The sequence below is a fragment of the Neolamprologus multifasciatus genome, chromosome 13, assembly GCF_963576455.1.
Source record: "Neolamprologus multifasciatus chromosome 13, fNeoMul1.2, whole genome shotgun sequence".
Taxonomy (NCBI): Eukaryota; Metazoa; Chordata; class Actinopteri; order Cichliformes; family Cichlidae; genus Neolamprologus; species Neolamprologus multifasciatus.
In genome coordinates this window covers 24087199-24104176 of record NC_140451.1, presented here as the reverse complement: position 1 = coordinate 24104176, position 16978 = coordinate 24087199, and the positions used below count along the sequence as shown (strand labels likewise).

At 39.7% G+C, this 16978-nt stretch overlaps 1 protein-coding gene across 1 annotated transcript in view; it reads left to right on the top strand.

The window, feature by feature from the left end:
• pcnx2 (pecanex 2) overlaps positions 1-9327 on the top strand; it is a 38763-nt gene extending 29436 nt beyond the window's left edge. The window contains exons 34-40 of the mRNA XM_085181816.1: positions 385-542; positions 655-771; positions 2589-2761; positions 6195-6361; positions 6459-6533; positions 6691-6867; positions 8928-9327. Coding sequence (XP_085037942.1) covers positions 385-542; positions 655-771; positions 2589-2761; positions 6195-6361; positions 6459-6533; positions 6691-6867; positions 8928-9101 — 1041 coding nt within the window. The 3' untranslated portion in view covers positions 9102-9327. The remainder of the gene's footprint in view (positions 1-384; positions 543-654; positions 772-2588; positions 2762-6194; positions 6362-6458; positions 6534-6690; positions 6868-8927) is intronic.
• The last annotated feature ends 7651 nt before the right edge of the window (positions 9328-16978 follow it).

The window sequence follows — 16978 nt, the reverse complement described above, 5'->3', positions numbered from 1 at the left end:
AGGTCCTGTGCCAAGAAACTAACCAATGTAAACGAAGTCTACAAATTCTGCCAAGAAGAGTGGTCACATATCCAGAATTATTCCAGAGGCTTATTGGTGTCTGCCAAAAGCACCTGGTTGACATGGAGTTAGAAATCAGTATAATAGGTCAATTTTAAAGTTTACACCACTTAAAATAAGATGATGATTACAAAGGAACAGCTCATTCCCATGATCCTAAGGCCTAAGGCTGCCTAAATGTTACAAAATCCACAAAGGCCACAGCATTGTCATATTCACACATTGCTTTTTGTATAAAACAAACAAGATGTTCTCTGGTTCTTCTCTCGTGTTTGGACTTTGTACTCCTGTATGATTGTTTCTATTTTTTCCGTACCTCTTCAGATCAATAAGGAGTGTGTGCGAGGCCTCTGGGCAGGACAGCAGCAGGAGTTGATATTTTTAAGGAACCGAAACCCGGAGCGAGGCAGCATCCAAAACTCAAAGCAAGCACTGAGGAACATGGTCAACTCTTCTTGTGACCAGCCGCTCGGCTACCCCATGTGCGTGCCAAATTATTACACAGAAAAATCTTAATTTGCTTCAACAGAAGTATTTAGCCCACTCACATAGACGTTTTCGCTGTTTCCCTTTCTTTCTTTTTGTGTTTTTTAGGTACGTGTCACCTCTGACAACTTCATACGCGGGAACACACGGTACGCTACGCAGCATTGGAGGAGGGGCTTTAAGCCTGGATGCCATTCGTTCCTGGCTCTGCTCTAAATGGCTGCGGTCAGTACATTTTGTCCCACTTAAGTAGAAAGTACAGTTTGTTATTCTTTTTTCATCCTTGCCTTCCAGGCTCAGCCTTTTCCAAATCTCTTCCTGTGACTGTGCTTCAAAATTCGTTTTTTTTTCACATGCTAAAGATAAACAGAAAACAGACTTTATTTAGTTCTCTCTGATGGGTAAGAAGATGATGCTGTTGAAGTTGAAGGTCATGGGTTCAGTCTGGTTGAACCATGAGCCTCTGAGGAGTCTTGAATAACACACTCTTTATTTGGAATACTTGGAGGACAAAAACTTTCATATTTCTTCTAATCATCTAGTTGATTTCATCTCTGAAACTGGGGCAAAATCATTTCAGGAGAGAAGATTTGAATCTCTGGACTAGCTAATTATCTGCTGCAAAGACTGCAGAAAGTAAGTTGTAGTAGTTTTCCGGCACACGGTGCATGTTCAGTGTGGCCCATCACATGCCCAGTGGACAGTTGCAGTTTATGACGGTGCAATTGCTTCATGTGCATCAGATGCAGATGTTATGGATTTTCCTCTTGATATAGTATGCATTGAAATTCACTGACAAATGCCTCTAAGTGTCAGCAGCTCTTTTTTACCATCATTTTGTCTTTTGCTTTAGTTTGACCATTGTTTTGATGGCACTGTTTACTTACTCATTGTTTGAAATCGTCTCCTTATTCGGTGTTTTCAAAGATTGTATTTTTATTTGCCTTGATAACCCTTTAGTTTGCCACAGAAGCTGCCAGCTCATTTCAAAGAGGTGAATAAGAACAGAGATGAGTACGAAAGTATTGTGGTTACTCCTAATAAGTATATATTCTCTGTTTTTCTCCAGGCGATTTCTAAAATGCATCATCTACTTAATAGCATTTTGTAAGTCACAAAGATTACATATCAGAAATCTGATACATATCTATATATATTTCTGAGCTGTTACAGAAGGCCTTATGTCTCCGGGACAAAAGAGGAAAAAGTTGGGATAAAGCAGTTTATGCCAGCTTCCTAATGCTCTTATTCAGCCGGTTGCATTTAGTATAAATCACTCTGGATAAGATGCAAACTGCAGTGTAATGCTCTGGCTGCCTGCTTAGTGGGAGCCTTGCCTGCTCTGTGGATTTACAGATATTGACTTGAGCGCTGCGAAGAGGCTTCTCTGCCAACTTGATGTAGTTTTAAATACATGTACAGGGACAGTGCGAGTGCATGTTTGAGAGAAATAGACAGCTGGATTACAGAGTAAGAGGGAAGCTGAAAGCTTTAACTCTCTGCTTTGCTATGCAGAAACCTCCTTCTCTTGGCTCTCTCTTTCTTCAGCCCCAGTTTCATCCTGCCTTTTGTTTCTCTCTCCATCATTTACACAATACCTTTGGTAGAGCTTACCGTACAGGCGCTGCATTAACCTCTGCAGGTCAGCTAATGGTGTGTGTCTTTGTAACTGCGCAGTTTGCCCTTAAGCTTCTTGGGGCAGAGTTTTCCTTTCAGATTAGATTAGTTTGTTAAGCCTGTTTCATCCGCCTTGACTGAGAGGTGTTGTCTTAATTCGACTAAGTAGAAAAGGAGATAAGGAGATGGATCAAGCCTCCCCAGCCAGAACACATTTAACTAATTTAAGAGGAACACCACCACCACCACATATGTTAGCACAGTTACGTAACATCTCTGAGTTTGTGTGTGTGTGTGTGTGTGGTTTAAGCAGTGCTGATAGTTAAGGCTCTGTAAATTTTTGAACGTCCCCTTGCCTGTGCGCATCCCTTGCACTGATGTGGACATGAATAAATAAATCAGAGCTGTGTGCTCGTGTTCTGCAGGGTGCGTAAGGACAACCTGACCAGCTGTAACAGCGGCATGAATATGGAGGATGTGGACTGCGGTGCCGGTGGGTCGTCATCGTTGAGCCACAACCGCCCATCCTCTGTCACATCCAACAGCCTGAGCCAGCACAGAGCCAGGACGACACACAGCCACAGACACCGCAATGCTGGTACAAATTCTTCTACTACAGTCTCGATCTAAACCTAATAATGCTCGGGTTTTGTTTGTTTTTAATCACATGAACCAAAGTCAAGCTATGTAACTTTTCAAACCTAAGCCCCGCCTAAGCCCCACCCTAAATTATAGTCTGTTACATTGCCTACCTTCTGACCCTGCTTTATAAAATAATATATAGTTTTATATTATATTTGAAACAAGCAAAGGGAATATAAACCTATCAGAAAAGTGTTTACTAGCGTCAAAGATGAATTAAGCAATAGTGTCATTTTCCTATAGTTCTATACAATCAGACTAATTTTTCACTGGGAGAGGTTTTCCTGCTGCAGGAAAGACTACTCTGTGCAATCATATGAAAAACTAAGTACACCTGCACTGCTCCCAGTAGCATTAAGGTCGTACAGAGTAGATCCAGGTGCTGTTAATCAAATGCATTTGATTAATTGATCATCAACAAGTGTGGCTGCCTCTATGAAAGCAGATGTTTTGGCAGTTTGATGGTCTGGAGCCTTCAGGTGTGTGTTAACACAACGCCACGATCTTCGAGGAGTGAACGACGAGTGAACATCTCAGACTCTACAGGCCCCACTTACCATGTTAAATGTTAAGGTTAATGACAGTTTGATTAGAAAAAGACTGGCAGCGCAGCTTAAGTTTGCAAAGTTGCATCTGAACAAACCACAAGACTTCCAGAACAATGTCCTGTAGAGAGACAAGGACAAATTGGAGATGTTTGGTTATAATCAAAACCACCATGTTTTGCAAAAACTAAACACAGCATATTAGAACGTACACCTCATAACAACTGTTAACCACGGTGGTGAAGAGGTAATGATTTGGGTGTGTTTTGTAGCCACAGCGCCTGGGAACCTTGCGGTTTTTGAGTCCATTATGAATTCTTTTGTGTGTCAAAGTACTCTGGATTCAAATATGAGGCTTTTTTTCCCCATAGCTATGACTTGAAAGAAATTAGGTTTTTCCACAAACCAATGATCCTAAGCACAGCAGCAAAACTCCAACAGAATGCCCGAAAAAGAAAGGAATTAAGGAAAATGGGACAAAGTCCAGACTACAACCCAACTGAAATGCTGTGGTGGGACAAAAATGAATCTCTGGAAACCTCAATAACCCGAGGCAATGTTGTAAAGAAGAGTGGGACAAAATTCTTTCACAATTATGTGAGAAACCGATAACGTCACTCGTGCAGCAGAAGGTTTTTCTACAAGCATGGGATTTACTCAGTTTTTCACATGTAACTAATGAATAGGCTGCTTACTTATGAGGTAAAAATAAGGTCAGCTTTTGAACTCTAAAGCACTTCAGATTCCTGTTACTATTCCTCCTTTGACAGCAGGTCTTTTTTCCACAACTACCCAAGGAAAGTTAGCAGTAACCAGATATAACAAAGGCGTTATCCTCTTCCTGTTCGGAATGCACATTCAAGCCTTTATTTTCCCATGATACTTCATACCCAGTGGTATAAATTGTATCACTTTATGATTAATACAAGTCGTAACCATTGCAAACACAGTTTGTTCCATTATTCTGTAGACACGACGCTGTGATATTTACATATGAGGAAAAAATAATCAGTCCCCCTATGAAATTGTCTTTATAAAGCTACAGATTTTCACCATAGCATTTCTAAACATACTATTTTTTTAAAATTGCAAACAATAACAGGGTTATTTCAGAAAACACAAAAATACAAGGGCCAAAATTATTAACCTCCCACTGAGCCATAGTACAAACCAATGCTGAGCAACTGTGTAATGTTCAAAACTTGTAAAATCAAGTTAAAACTGATGGATCTTGCAATTTAAATGGCTTGTATTTGTATAGCGCTTTACTAGTCCCTAAGCACCCCAAAGCGCTTTACACATCCAGTCACCCACCCATTCACAAACACATCCACACACTAAATTGTAGCCACAGCCAGCCTGGGGCGCACTGACAGAGGCGAGGCTGCCGGACACTGGCGCCACCGGGCCCTCTGACCACCACCAGCAGACAACTGGTGAAGTGTCTTGCCCAAGGATACAACGACCGAGACTGTCCAAGCCGGGGCTCGAACCAACAACCTTCAGATTACAAGCTGTCACTTGAGAAAGTGTCATGCCATAAACAAAGGAAATCAGTTTCAACTTGAGAAAAATAATTTTCGATACTCACAAAGCAGGAGATGGATATACAAAGTTGTCACTTTTTTCCAAGTGTAAAGAAGAGGATTGAAAAGTATCATCAAGAAATACAAAGAGAGCCACACAGTACAGAACAAACCTGGCAGAGATAGGAGGCAAAAGATTTTAAATACTCTGGAAATAAAACTACTGAGAGATGTGTGTAAAGACGCCAGAACAACTGCCAAGACATTAGTAAATGACTTAGACCGGTTGGGAATTGTAGTCTCGATGGAGACCTGCACAGGTATGTACTCGGTGCAAGAAAATCTTGATTTCTTCAGAAGAGATGCCTTCAAGTCATACTGAAGTACACTAAGAACAACCTGGACAAAGATCAAGCATTTTGGAAGTGCGCCCTTTGGTCAGATGAGACAAAACTAGAGGTCTTTGGCCACAGAGATGCTGTTCATGTTTGGAAAACACGTTTGGAAGGAAGAGGCGTACAACCCAACAAATAACATCCCCACAGTGAAACATGGTGGGAGTATTATGCTGTAGAGATGCTTCAGTGCATCTGGAGCTGGGACTCTCATCAACCTGGAAGGAATCATGAAAAAAGACAATTTTCTTTGGAACAAAATCTCAACCAGTGAGCAGCAAAACGGCTCTGTGTTGTCGCTTTGTCTTCCAACAACCCAAAACATGTGTTTGAGTTGAAATTTTCACCGGCTATAGTTTTAGATGGTTTTAGTTCAACTCTGAAAGCTATTTACCCAATTTACTTCTGATAACATTATAACAACTTTGATCACCACTTAAGGAAGGAAATGTTAGTCCAATAACTTTTGGAAGACTGTGTATAAAAATCCAAACAGTTACTGCAATGCTTTTGCTAAACTCTTTGAATTAAAAATGAAAGTCTTCATTTAACATCTTGTTTTTTTATGGTGGTGTCCAAATACTTAGATGTACCAGTGTCTTTACTTTTTAAGAGACCACAGAGAGCCACATAGCTAAACTAAAATCCTGAAGTCAAATATAACGTGCTTTTTAAATTGTACATTATAAATGGTAAATGGTAAATGGCCTGTATTTGTATAGCGCTTTTACTAGTCCCGCCTAGGGACCCCAAAGCGCTTTACACGTCCAGTCATCCACCCATTCACTCTCACATTCACACACTGGTGGAGGCAAGCTACAGTTGTAGCCACAGCTGCCCTGGGGCAGACTGACATCACTGTCATACATTAGGTTATTAAATCTTGCGTTTCATTACAAATGTTCACGTTTTTAATTCTACAGCCAGGAGAGAGTACCGCAGTCGATCAGTGCAGCCTCAGAGTCAGCGCCCCCCTGTCAGCAGCCAGTCTGGCCCAATCCTGGACTCGGGCTCCAACAATGGGATTGTCCAGCGTCTGTCTAACAGTCAGCTGTCCTTTAACACCTCCATAGCTTCTATATTCTCCCAGGTATACGCACACATTGTAAAAAGCTTACTTTTCTCGGTTGCAGCTGCTTTTGTGCTCCCTTACTAAGAGTGTAAAGAGGATTTTTGTCTGTCTCCAGGTCCCTCGTCTCTCAGGAGCAGGTGGCATCAGCGCGCAGCTTCAGGCAGCGCAGCATCAGCAGCGCTCCAGTCAGGTAGGAACTGTACACTCCTAATGCAGCATGCCTAAACACATGGCCGACAGATGGAAGATCTGAAAACTGAGATTCTTGATGTTCCTATAAATCACCTTAGTGTTTACTGTATGACATTATAACAGAACTGCAATATCTCCGCTCCTTGTGGTGCCAGGTCTCCTCATCTTCATCCACACTCAGCTTGCTGTTTGGGAAGCGTAGTTTCTCTAGCGGCCTGGTTATCTCCGGGTTGTCCGCTGCTGAAGGGGGCAACACCACCGATACACAGTCATCCTCCAGTGTCAACATCGCCATCGGGCCCTCGCATAGGTCCAGCAGCAGAGCCACACAGGTGGGTGGGGAAAACTGAATTTTGCACCCACTTAAGACTAGTTTCCACAACACAGCTTAGACTAGGTAGGCAGCAGTTAGATGTACACATATACAGAAAAACAAGTGCAAACTTTTTCTTAGTTTGACTTGCTTGTCAAAACATTTGAACACCCTGTACCACTGGGGTTCTTTTGTAGAGGTTTTAAATACTAAGGGAAAAGTTCAACATCTTGAGAAGCTTGTTTGCAGTTTTTGCCAATAGATAAGAGACTGATATTTCTCTCACATCCAGTGTCTGTCTAAAAGCACAGCTCATTTTTATTGTTTGAGAAGATTCAAGTGGATTTACAATTTTAATATTAGACAGAAAAATAGAGTAAATATGACATGCAGTTTTTGAATGATGATTTCATATAGTATAGGGAAAGAAAACCCTTAAAAGTAATTGATTTTTTGAGCCATTCAGAGGTGAACTTGCTGCTGCATAATCCAAATATATTTGAGATTCAAGGACAACCTGAGCAAAATTCATGGTTGTATCAATCACAGTAAATAGTCCCAGTCCTGAAGCAGCCAAGCAGCCCAATACCCTCACACAACTACCACCATGTTTGACTGTTGGTATCGTGTTAATTTTATAAAATGTTGTTAGTTTTATTCCAGACGTAATGGGACTCAAACCTTCCGAAAAACTAAATTTTTTTGTCGTGTCTGTCCACAGAATATTTTCCAAGAAGTTTTTAGGGATGTTTTGGGGCAAATGTGAGATGATCCTTTTTGGTCAGCAGTGGTTTTCTCCTTGGACGTTTTCCAAGGCCCGTCTCTTGCTTTTTTGTTGACACTGTAGTAAGTGGGGCCTGGAGTTCTTTAGATGTTGGTCTGAGTTTTTTTGTGTGTCTAGAATAGAATATAGAATAATTATGGTAGGCTTGCCACTCCTGGGAATGTTCACCATTGTTCCATGTTTTCACCATTTGTGGAAAATGTCCCAAAGCCTTAGAAATGCTATTCTAAGCTTTTCAGATTTATAGCTGTCAATGACTTTGTTTCTCATCTATAGTTGAGTTTCTTTAGATCGTGGCATGATTTGTTACTTTTTGAGACTTTTTAATCTACATCACTTTGTCAGACACGTTCTATTTAAGTGATTTGTTAAAAATTCAGCAGGTCTGGCAGTAATCACGCCTGGATGTTGCTAGTGAAATGGAACTCAGCTTCCACTCAGGGGGGTATTTTTTTTTTTAAAAATGGTTGATTGATAATGAAATCATTATTTAAAAATTGCATTTTGTATGACTTTGTCTAATAGTAAAATTAGTTTGATGGTCTGAAACAACAGTGTGAAAATATGCACAAAACTAATGCATCAGGAAGGGGGGCGGCGTATATTTATTCACAGTCCCGTATTCTGCTTTTCTTTATTTTCTGCCATGTATTCACTGTTATTAAGGTGGATGCTCATATTAAAGATAACCAGGGTTTCAAATAAGGATGTCAGTGGATTTACAAGGAGTCTCTGTGAGCCAAATGTTCAGGCTTCAGGCTGCTCTAAAACTACAGATCAGTCTGTGGAAGCCTGTTTCAGCAGCTGGAAAAACAATTGCTTTAAGATTCAGAAGTCAACATTTCAGGTTATTATCTCCAAATTTAGACTTACCAACTGAAACTTCAGAGAAAAGAATTTTAAATTTTGAGTTATTAAGTCTAAATTTTAACATAACCCCAAAATTTGTGCATGGCAAAAAATGTGTTTTGTTTTGTTTTTTCCAGTGGAGAGAGTCCCATATTTTTACTGATGGAAGTTTTGAAAAAAGTTGAAGAAAGCTGAAAAAGTGAGACTCATTTCAGTTGTTTTGTACTCCTGGAGCCCAAATTATAAAGTCCAGAATTAAAATAGAGGAAAAAACAAAGTGAAAATCAGATTTTTACTCTCATGCATCATTTGACACTTTTGAGTGGTACGATCAGAGTTGCCGTCTGATATTCTTGTTGTGTTCGAACATGCTCGTTGCTTTATACAAACAGCGAATGCTCTCCTGTGCCTGAAACTGGCCTCCTCTCTCTTCCTTTCTTCCTCAGTGGACATCAGAGCCATATGAGAGTATAGACGCGAGCAATTCCAACGCTGCAGTCACGGTGAAAGACGACACACAGTTAAGCGAGCAGGGCTGCAGCCAGGGATTAGACAAGACCCAGGAGGATTCAGCATCTGCCTCAACAGTTCCAGACCCAACTGATCAAAAGACTGTCTGAGAGAGAGAACTCATCTGTGACAGTGCCCATACTCATGCCCACATACAGACAGGACTGTATGAAGAGTTATACACACATAAATAAAGAAGATTGTATGAGAGAGCACCCATGCACACAAACCTGCCTCCTCTGTCCTCAGCATGTGGTCTCACCCTGTTGTCTGAATGTAAAGTCTGAAAACACAGTCTTTGATGCAGAGGATCAAAATAAAGACATTTTTAAACGATGTGGCCTCTTTCTGTGGTTAACAGGTCTCATTTAAATCTGGGTGTCAGAAGGAAATATTTATTTTTGGAAGTATAGTTTATCAAAATGCCACAGGTTAATTATATAGTCTTACTCAGAGATGCCAAAACTCCCCCGTGTATTAGGTTGTTTCAACTTTTTACTTTAAATGATCATGAATTGTTTCAAAAAAGCAACTAGATTATGTCTGAGTCCAGCATGTGATTACTAACCTTTTGGCCTTTAGTCAGATGATCTCCCCAAAAACTCTGTTAAACACTATTTGACTTCATGCGTAATTCATTTAAAAAAATAATGTATGCCTCGTTTTGAGCGAGGTATAATATCTTTTCTTTTTTAAAAGAAAAATGCCAACTCCCACCTGATTCAGATAACATTTCCAGGTGGACTTGTAAGGCAGGCTCTCAAGTCAACAGGAAAGAGATATGATCACGGTGATGACTCACTTATTGACAGTCTTACTGACTCTGATCCGTGCCAATGGATTTGTAACCTGAAAAGGACTTTCCAGTTCTCAGCTGAATGGTTGGTTTTCAAGTTAAGGGTAGCCTGCAAAGAAACATAACACAACATAAGATTAAACAGCCCCTAAATCTGAATAAAAGACTTATTTGGCCATTTTTATTCTCTAAAAGTTTTAAAATGTACAGCACCATGTAAAAGTGCTGACCACCAGGTTCTCCAAGCTTTCTGGAGGTCTTTCTTTGGTCATTGGCTGCTTTTTCACTGTTTTTCAGTTCTGTCCTTTTACCTGATCATTTTCAGATGAATGGGTTTTTTGGTTTTTTTTTTTTTTTGCTGCACCACCTAATACTGACCTATGAGTCATTCAAGCACAAAAAAGTCATCTAATTCAAGAGATGAATCAGTGACATCTTAGCAAAGAACTAATTTTAATTTCTGTGTAGCCACTTTGTTACCAGCAACCATTGCAAAAGCATGTAATTTGTTCCCATTTATTTTGTTGAATACATTTTTTTTAATTATGGCCAATTTTATGGACATAATTTGGTACTTTTGAACCAACAAGGTGATTGACTGAGAGCTATTAGCTGAAAAGTCTCTGCAGGGTGTGCAGTGTGTCCTTGAAAGAAATTGAGGAAGCTGTCCAAGCGGGGGATAAAAGAAGAAGTATCAGACCTAAAAAGAAAAAAAAAATGCAAGCAAATGACCAGTATCTGAAAGCCGTGTCCGTAAGCAAAATACAAGAAATCTAGCAAAGACTTGGCAGAGGATCTGAGAGGTGAGTCTGGCCTTTTAGCTGATCCATCTGGCTTAAAAGCATACCTGGACAGAAAAAACACACAGTGGAACAATATCAGTCATCGATTGGTCTCCTCAGAACCCAGACCTCAACATTATTGAAGCAATTTGCAATAATTTTTTTTACAGAGGATGTAACAAAAGGTAGCCAACATCCAAAGAAAAGCTTTGAATGTTCTTCAAGAGGCCTTAAGAACTATTCCTGAAGACCACTTGAAGAAATTACGAGACAGATGACCTGAGAGAGTTCAGGCTATGTTAAACAATAAAAGTAGTCAAACCCATTATAGACTTTCAAACTCATTAGGATTGTACAAACTGTGCTTTTGCCTTATATCGTGCATTTCCATATACGTTGCACGTTTCATCAAACCGCTTCACCCATTTCCCCAGAAAAATACAAAGAAATAAGTGGTGGCCTAAAACTTTTGCACAATTTCCTATGTGGACAGATTGCAGTCTGGATTTTAAAATGGTTCCTTTTTTCCTGATAAATCCCGCAAAACGATTTGTATTGTTGTACCAGACAAGTGAAAACTGGCCAGCTTCAGGTATAAAGATGGAGGAACAGGCTTAAAAAGCTACAAAAGAGAGATCATCCATGAATCCCTACACAAAATTGGCTGTACACCTGCTTGATAGTTACTTAAGATATTTAACTCTGGATTAAAATGATAAATTGATGAAATAAGAGACGTAGTCCTTGCCACCCCGTAAATGCCCCACCTCTCTCCCTCCTACAGCTGAGTCGGGAAACCACACCCTGCTGACATAATTAATAAAAGGGAAATTATAATAAAAATGAATCGACTTGCCGCTCACTTCATCATGTACCCTGATCCTACCATCCAAATGTCACTGCAGAAATCAAGGCACAGACCAGGGAACGTTTATCCAATCTTCTCTTGTCCAGTTTTGATAACTCAATCGTAGCCTCAGATCACTCGTCAGCGGTGCCCACTGCGGTCTTCTGCTGCAGCCCATCTACTTGAAGGTTCAACGAGATGCTTTTCTGCATGCCTTGGTTGGAAGGAGAGTCTATTTGAGTTACAGCCGCCTTCCTATCATCACCCTGACCTCTGGCATCAGGGACTTTTGGTCCACACAAATGCTGCTCACTGGATATTTCTTTTGTTTCAGACCTTGTCTCTCACACAATCAATTTGGAGTCCCTTAAATCAGAGTCACCATTTCCCACACCTTCAAAGAAAAACACAGTCACATTTGGCAAAAATCTATTAAGTATTTATTGTAAGTTGTTACATTTAGATTTCTTTCTCTAGCAGCACGATTTAAATTACAGATATTCAAGGGCAGTTACCATAAGTTGGAGTTTTCTTTTAATGCAAGATGTCATTGTGTAAACAAAGACAGAGACAGAACCGTAGATCAAAGTGTACCAAGACTGAGCACCGTGTAAACATGATGCTTAAAGGCTGATGAACAACATTTTTTTGTGTCTTTTCAGATTAAAAAGAAAAACAATGACAGAAAAACTTCTGACTGGAATAAATTAACAGCAACAGTAAAGATAAAATGAAAAATAATAGCAAGTTTCTTTTGTGAGTGAGTTGTACAATTTTACTGGGGGCTGACCTGGTTGCTTGCAGTCCACATCAGTCACATCTCAAAAGGTTCAGTGCCCGTTATATTATGGTTTTGTTGGTTACATGTTGGGTAACTGGATTACATGTGAATGATTCAGAAGTGACACAAACCCACAACAGCAACATGAAAAGAAAGCTCATGAAATGCGTTTCATCAGGATGTTTTTATATTCCAACAATTCTTTTCACCCCGTTCCGCTAAAGTGGAAGGTAGATGATTATTATTTTGGCACATTTCATCCACCACAGAGACTTATTCTGTACTTAGTTGGACATTTGCAGTTCGAGTTTCCCTCTTTTTATTTATTTAATTGAATTCCACAAAGCTCTATATTTTTTTAGGCTGTTTTTCGTAAAGAAACTGTGTGACATTCAGCAAATAGGCTTATTTTCTTTTCTTGATGAGAGTAAAACAGGGACTGCAAGTATGAAACTGGAGCCTGCTGCTATTACAAAAAAAGAAAAGAATGGTTTATTTCTAGCTTATGGTTCAGTCACTCTAGAGGAAAAATTAACATGGCAAAAATAAAACTAAACCAATGGTCTCCTGGTGAATACACTGAATATTTTGCAATTGGTTGGAGACTGATTGCAAGTGGTTGCAGCACCCACTTTCAAGTATGAGGCAATTTCACAGGTTGCCTATTGGGGAGCGGCCTCTCATCCACCAGGCAACCCATTTCACCTGCAGAAAACTGCTCAACAACTCTCATCTACCTGCAAAAACATGGCATAAAGCAAGACGCTAGGGCATTGAAAATAAAGAAATACCAGCAGTCAACTCAGGCTGACTAGAGTCACTCTCGTTTGCAAATAAATTGGCATCTAATTTATAAATACACGCAGACGGTTCCAAAACGGCACACGGTTGCAATAATTTTGGTCATGCCTCAGTCTCCAACCCCGTTTTTCCCTAGTGTGACTGCAGCATTAATAACGTCAGGTCAGGCTTGCAGTTTCTTCCCATCTTCCCAAATAAATCTCACCAAAAAAAGTACACAAGTATATATCATCCGTTTTCCTTTTGACACTCCTCCCTGCAATTTTCTTTAAACCTAGTTTGTTTGTTTTTAAACTGGATGCAAATATTTTGTCTGTCTTGTTCTATCATGCAAAAAAAAAAAAAAAGCCAGTACAAGCATGACTGAATATCTCTCACAAAGTCCAAACTCCCTAATACTTTTTAATTTTCTCTCTTTCTTGGAGCACAGATTTAAATCACTGTGTGACACACGACTTGAGTCCCTCCAGTGCTATTTTACAACATGAGGTTGGGTTTAAACTAGAAGATATAAAAGTCTTTACATGCTACAGTTAAGAACTGACAATCAGTTTCCTCTGATAAATTTCAAAGTCATACATACAAGCAGTCATCTTGAAGACTGGAGACAGTGAGATGCTTTCTATTGTCTTAAGACTTCACCCTTAAACTGGCTACTATTCTCATCTCTGCATTTTAATTCTGAAAAGGGAGGTCACATCTGTTTAGTGCGGCAGGATGAGGCTCCAAATTAAATATACATCTCACCCCAGACCACCTTCTGGACCATTAGTGACCACAAAGATTAAATTTCACCTGTCAAAATAAAGCAATCAGGATCTCGCTCAAGAGACGTGTCAAGCAACCAGTGAAAAACAGCAAAAAGTTGAGCCTGACTCTGGATTAAAAAGCACTGTCCTGGTAAAATCTCTCTTCAAATCATGCATGTGGAAATAACTGACCATATCTGTTAATACAAAGATGTTCATTTAATCATTCGGGTAATTCATGAGACACTCAAAATAAGAATTAAGTACCCATAACCATCAATATTATAGTCAAACATACTAGAAGAAAAATATGAACCTCTCAAAAGAGTTTCTCATATTTTTAATTGTCTGCATACTGCAGTACTTGAATACATACTCATACAGTATCGTTTATAGCAAATAACTGAATTATTTCATTTATTTAGCACAAAGCATGCTGAATAGAAAAAAATGTCACTTTTCTAATCACCTAAAGTGACGGTAAAATTCTTTTTTTAATTTTCACCTGCAGATAATTTCTCGACGACCGTGATCTATCTACAAAGGCATGACATAAAGCAAGAGGCTTAGGCATCTAAATCAATAAAGAGAGAAGTGATTGCCTAAAACTGTTGAGAACTTCGAGCAGTACCCGCACGGACAAAATCTCTTTCCGAGAGTAGCTCAAACACCTCCGGAAGAGGTACAAAACAGACAATATGAGGGAGGAATTAAACATCAGTGCAATTTTTTGCTGTAAAATTGGCCCTTCTCTCCACTAACGGCTAATAACAGAGTTGTATATGTGATGTCACAAAGAGAGAACGCGTAAGCCTGACAGGGGGAGAGTGAGACAGACAAGAAAACAAGATCTTGAGGTCTGTTGAGAAGCATAAAGAGGCACCAAATCCAACTGAGGGAACACACAAAACCGACATCAATTGATAAACTTTTCTTTAGCCATGATGCACTGTGGGAAGAAGGAAAAAACACACACACACACCCAAGCACACACAAACACCATCAACCATCCTACTGTCACTTCCATTTCAGTTCAGGAGCTAAATTTTTCCTGACAAAAAAAAAAAAAAAAGTTAAAAAATAATTTAGATCTGAATCAAACCTCAACTGAACATTAAAAGTGGCTCATAAGAGCTGAATAAATGGTCCCGTAAGTAACTTATAACTGACTAGTCTATCATTTTGCCAAAGCTCACTTCTGCTCCACATCGATGCTACTGTATAAACACAGTGATAGTCTGACTGGATGTGGCTACAAAAAGAACAGTAAGTTGAAGAATAGAAAAATAAGTTGCTGTTGCCACAGTGCTGCACTCATTTCATCATATAATTCACAACATTCGTGGAGAGTCTACTGACAAACAACAAAGATAATCACAAGAAAATATGGAATACTTCATGGTGAGCGGGGTTTATTTGAATGGTTCGAGTGAATTAGTGCGACTTGCGTGTGGACAGTGCACACTTCAAAGGCAGATACTGTCATTGACTCGGCTAGCTTGTTTCCATGTTTGCGCCAGCTCCAAAGCCCTTATAAAGTGAGACTATGTAACTTTTGAATGAGTCAATAACACGGTCTCACTCTTAGAGATAAAACAATTATGTTCATAAGCAGTAAAATAAACTCTTTCCACTCAGTATACTCAAAGTTTGGATGTAACGAAGACTCCTGTCACACAGGCGTAGAGACCAGTTGGAGACCACTTGGCAACCATCAGTCACAGTGGAAAAAGGAGCAGTTTCAAACCAGGTGTGAGAGGATTCTGGATGTTGCTTGCCATCTCTGAAACTGATAGCAAAGTAGTATACGATGAGTAGATTGCTACAGTTGCCCCAAGTTTGCATGACACTGACTTGTCTGCGTTTGCCGACTACTCGCCAAGAGGTTTTAAAACTGTAAAGAGTGCAACGCCTTCAAAGTAAAAGCTGCACCTTTTGAAACGTGTTGCTTCAGCCATAGACCGTATACAACACAGATGTAGCTCCCAAAGCCAAAAATTAACCCAATGCAAAAGAGTCTTGAAAGACATACAGGCCTATAGAAGTCTACAGGAGCAAACATTTCTTTCCTGACGTGTTTATGGGTTCAGTCGCTCATTTTAATTTAGTTTGAATAAGAAATAAGAATATTTTGTAAATCTTGTACTATGCTTAAAAAAAGGATCAGTCATTAATCATAGCCACATTTTTTAAACCATGATGGCAATGGTAAAAATCTCAAAGCTTCAAAGAGGACTTCAGAAAACTATGGGTGATGTAATGGTAACTACATCCAATTTTTTAAATAAGGTCTATTTCAGCAGTAAGTTTTTTTTAAGGCGAACAGTCTTCAGTTTGCCTCACACTTTTGTCAAGTTTTAGTACTACAGTAGTTCTCCAGCAACTGCTCACCAATTGATCAGAGAATTTTTTTTCTACAGCGATCAGTTTGCCAAGCGTTCACCGAGCAGTCTTTAGGCCTCTGTGACAAAGTGGCTAATGTTAGCTATTGCTAACGAAATTGCTGTGCGACTGACATTACTGAGTGTGTTTGCTAACTCTATGACTTGTGCTACTTCTAAACAATATTTTGTTTTAACCCTGAAGTTGTAGTAGGCAGAAATATGGATTCATAAAAAAAAAGGGGGGGGGGGGGACAAAACAATTACAGAATAAAAAAAGAAAAATCATCCCTCCTCCTGCCACTCTCCCCTCTCTCTTTCAAGCCCCACTAACAGGTCGAGCATAGGAATATGGTTGTTATGTCACTCCCCTTCTGGTTTCACATTCCCCAACGTTAGTCTCTGGCTTAGCCCATTGTACCATCTTATCCGCTGTTCTTCATCCTCGTCTTGTACTACTCATCCAACCTAGTCAGAAGTGGGAGAAGTTTGCCTTTAAGTCTTTTTGTAGTAGCACTTTGATATTGTTTCCGGTTGCTGTTTAGTTGAGTAGATTTTAATTCATTAGATTTTAGTTAAAGCACTAAAGGCAAGCTCTCCCGTGTGTGATTTGGTCTGTAAGGACCTGTAGTTGATCAAAATTCTTTATCACAGGCATCACAAGCCCAGAGGAGATGCAGGAGTGAAGTTCCTTCTCAGATCATAAAAACTATGGATATATTTTTCTTTAAACACTTACTGCTGTTTAAACACCTGCCTACCCCTACTTTGGCAACAAAAGGCTTTTCCTACCAAAAGTTACATAGTCTTAGGCTTTAAAAATGATAAGGATAAATCCTTGGTGGCCCCC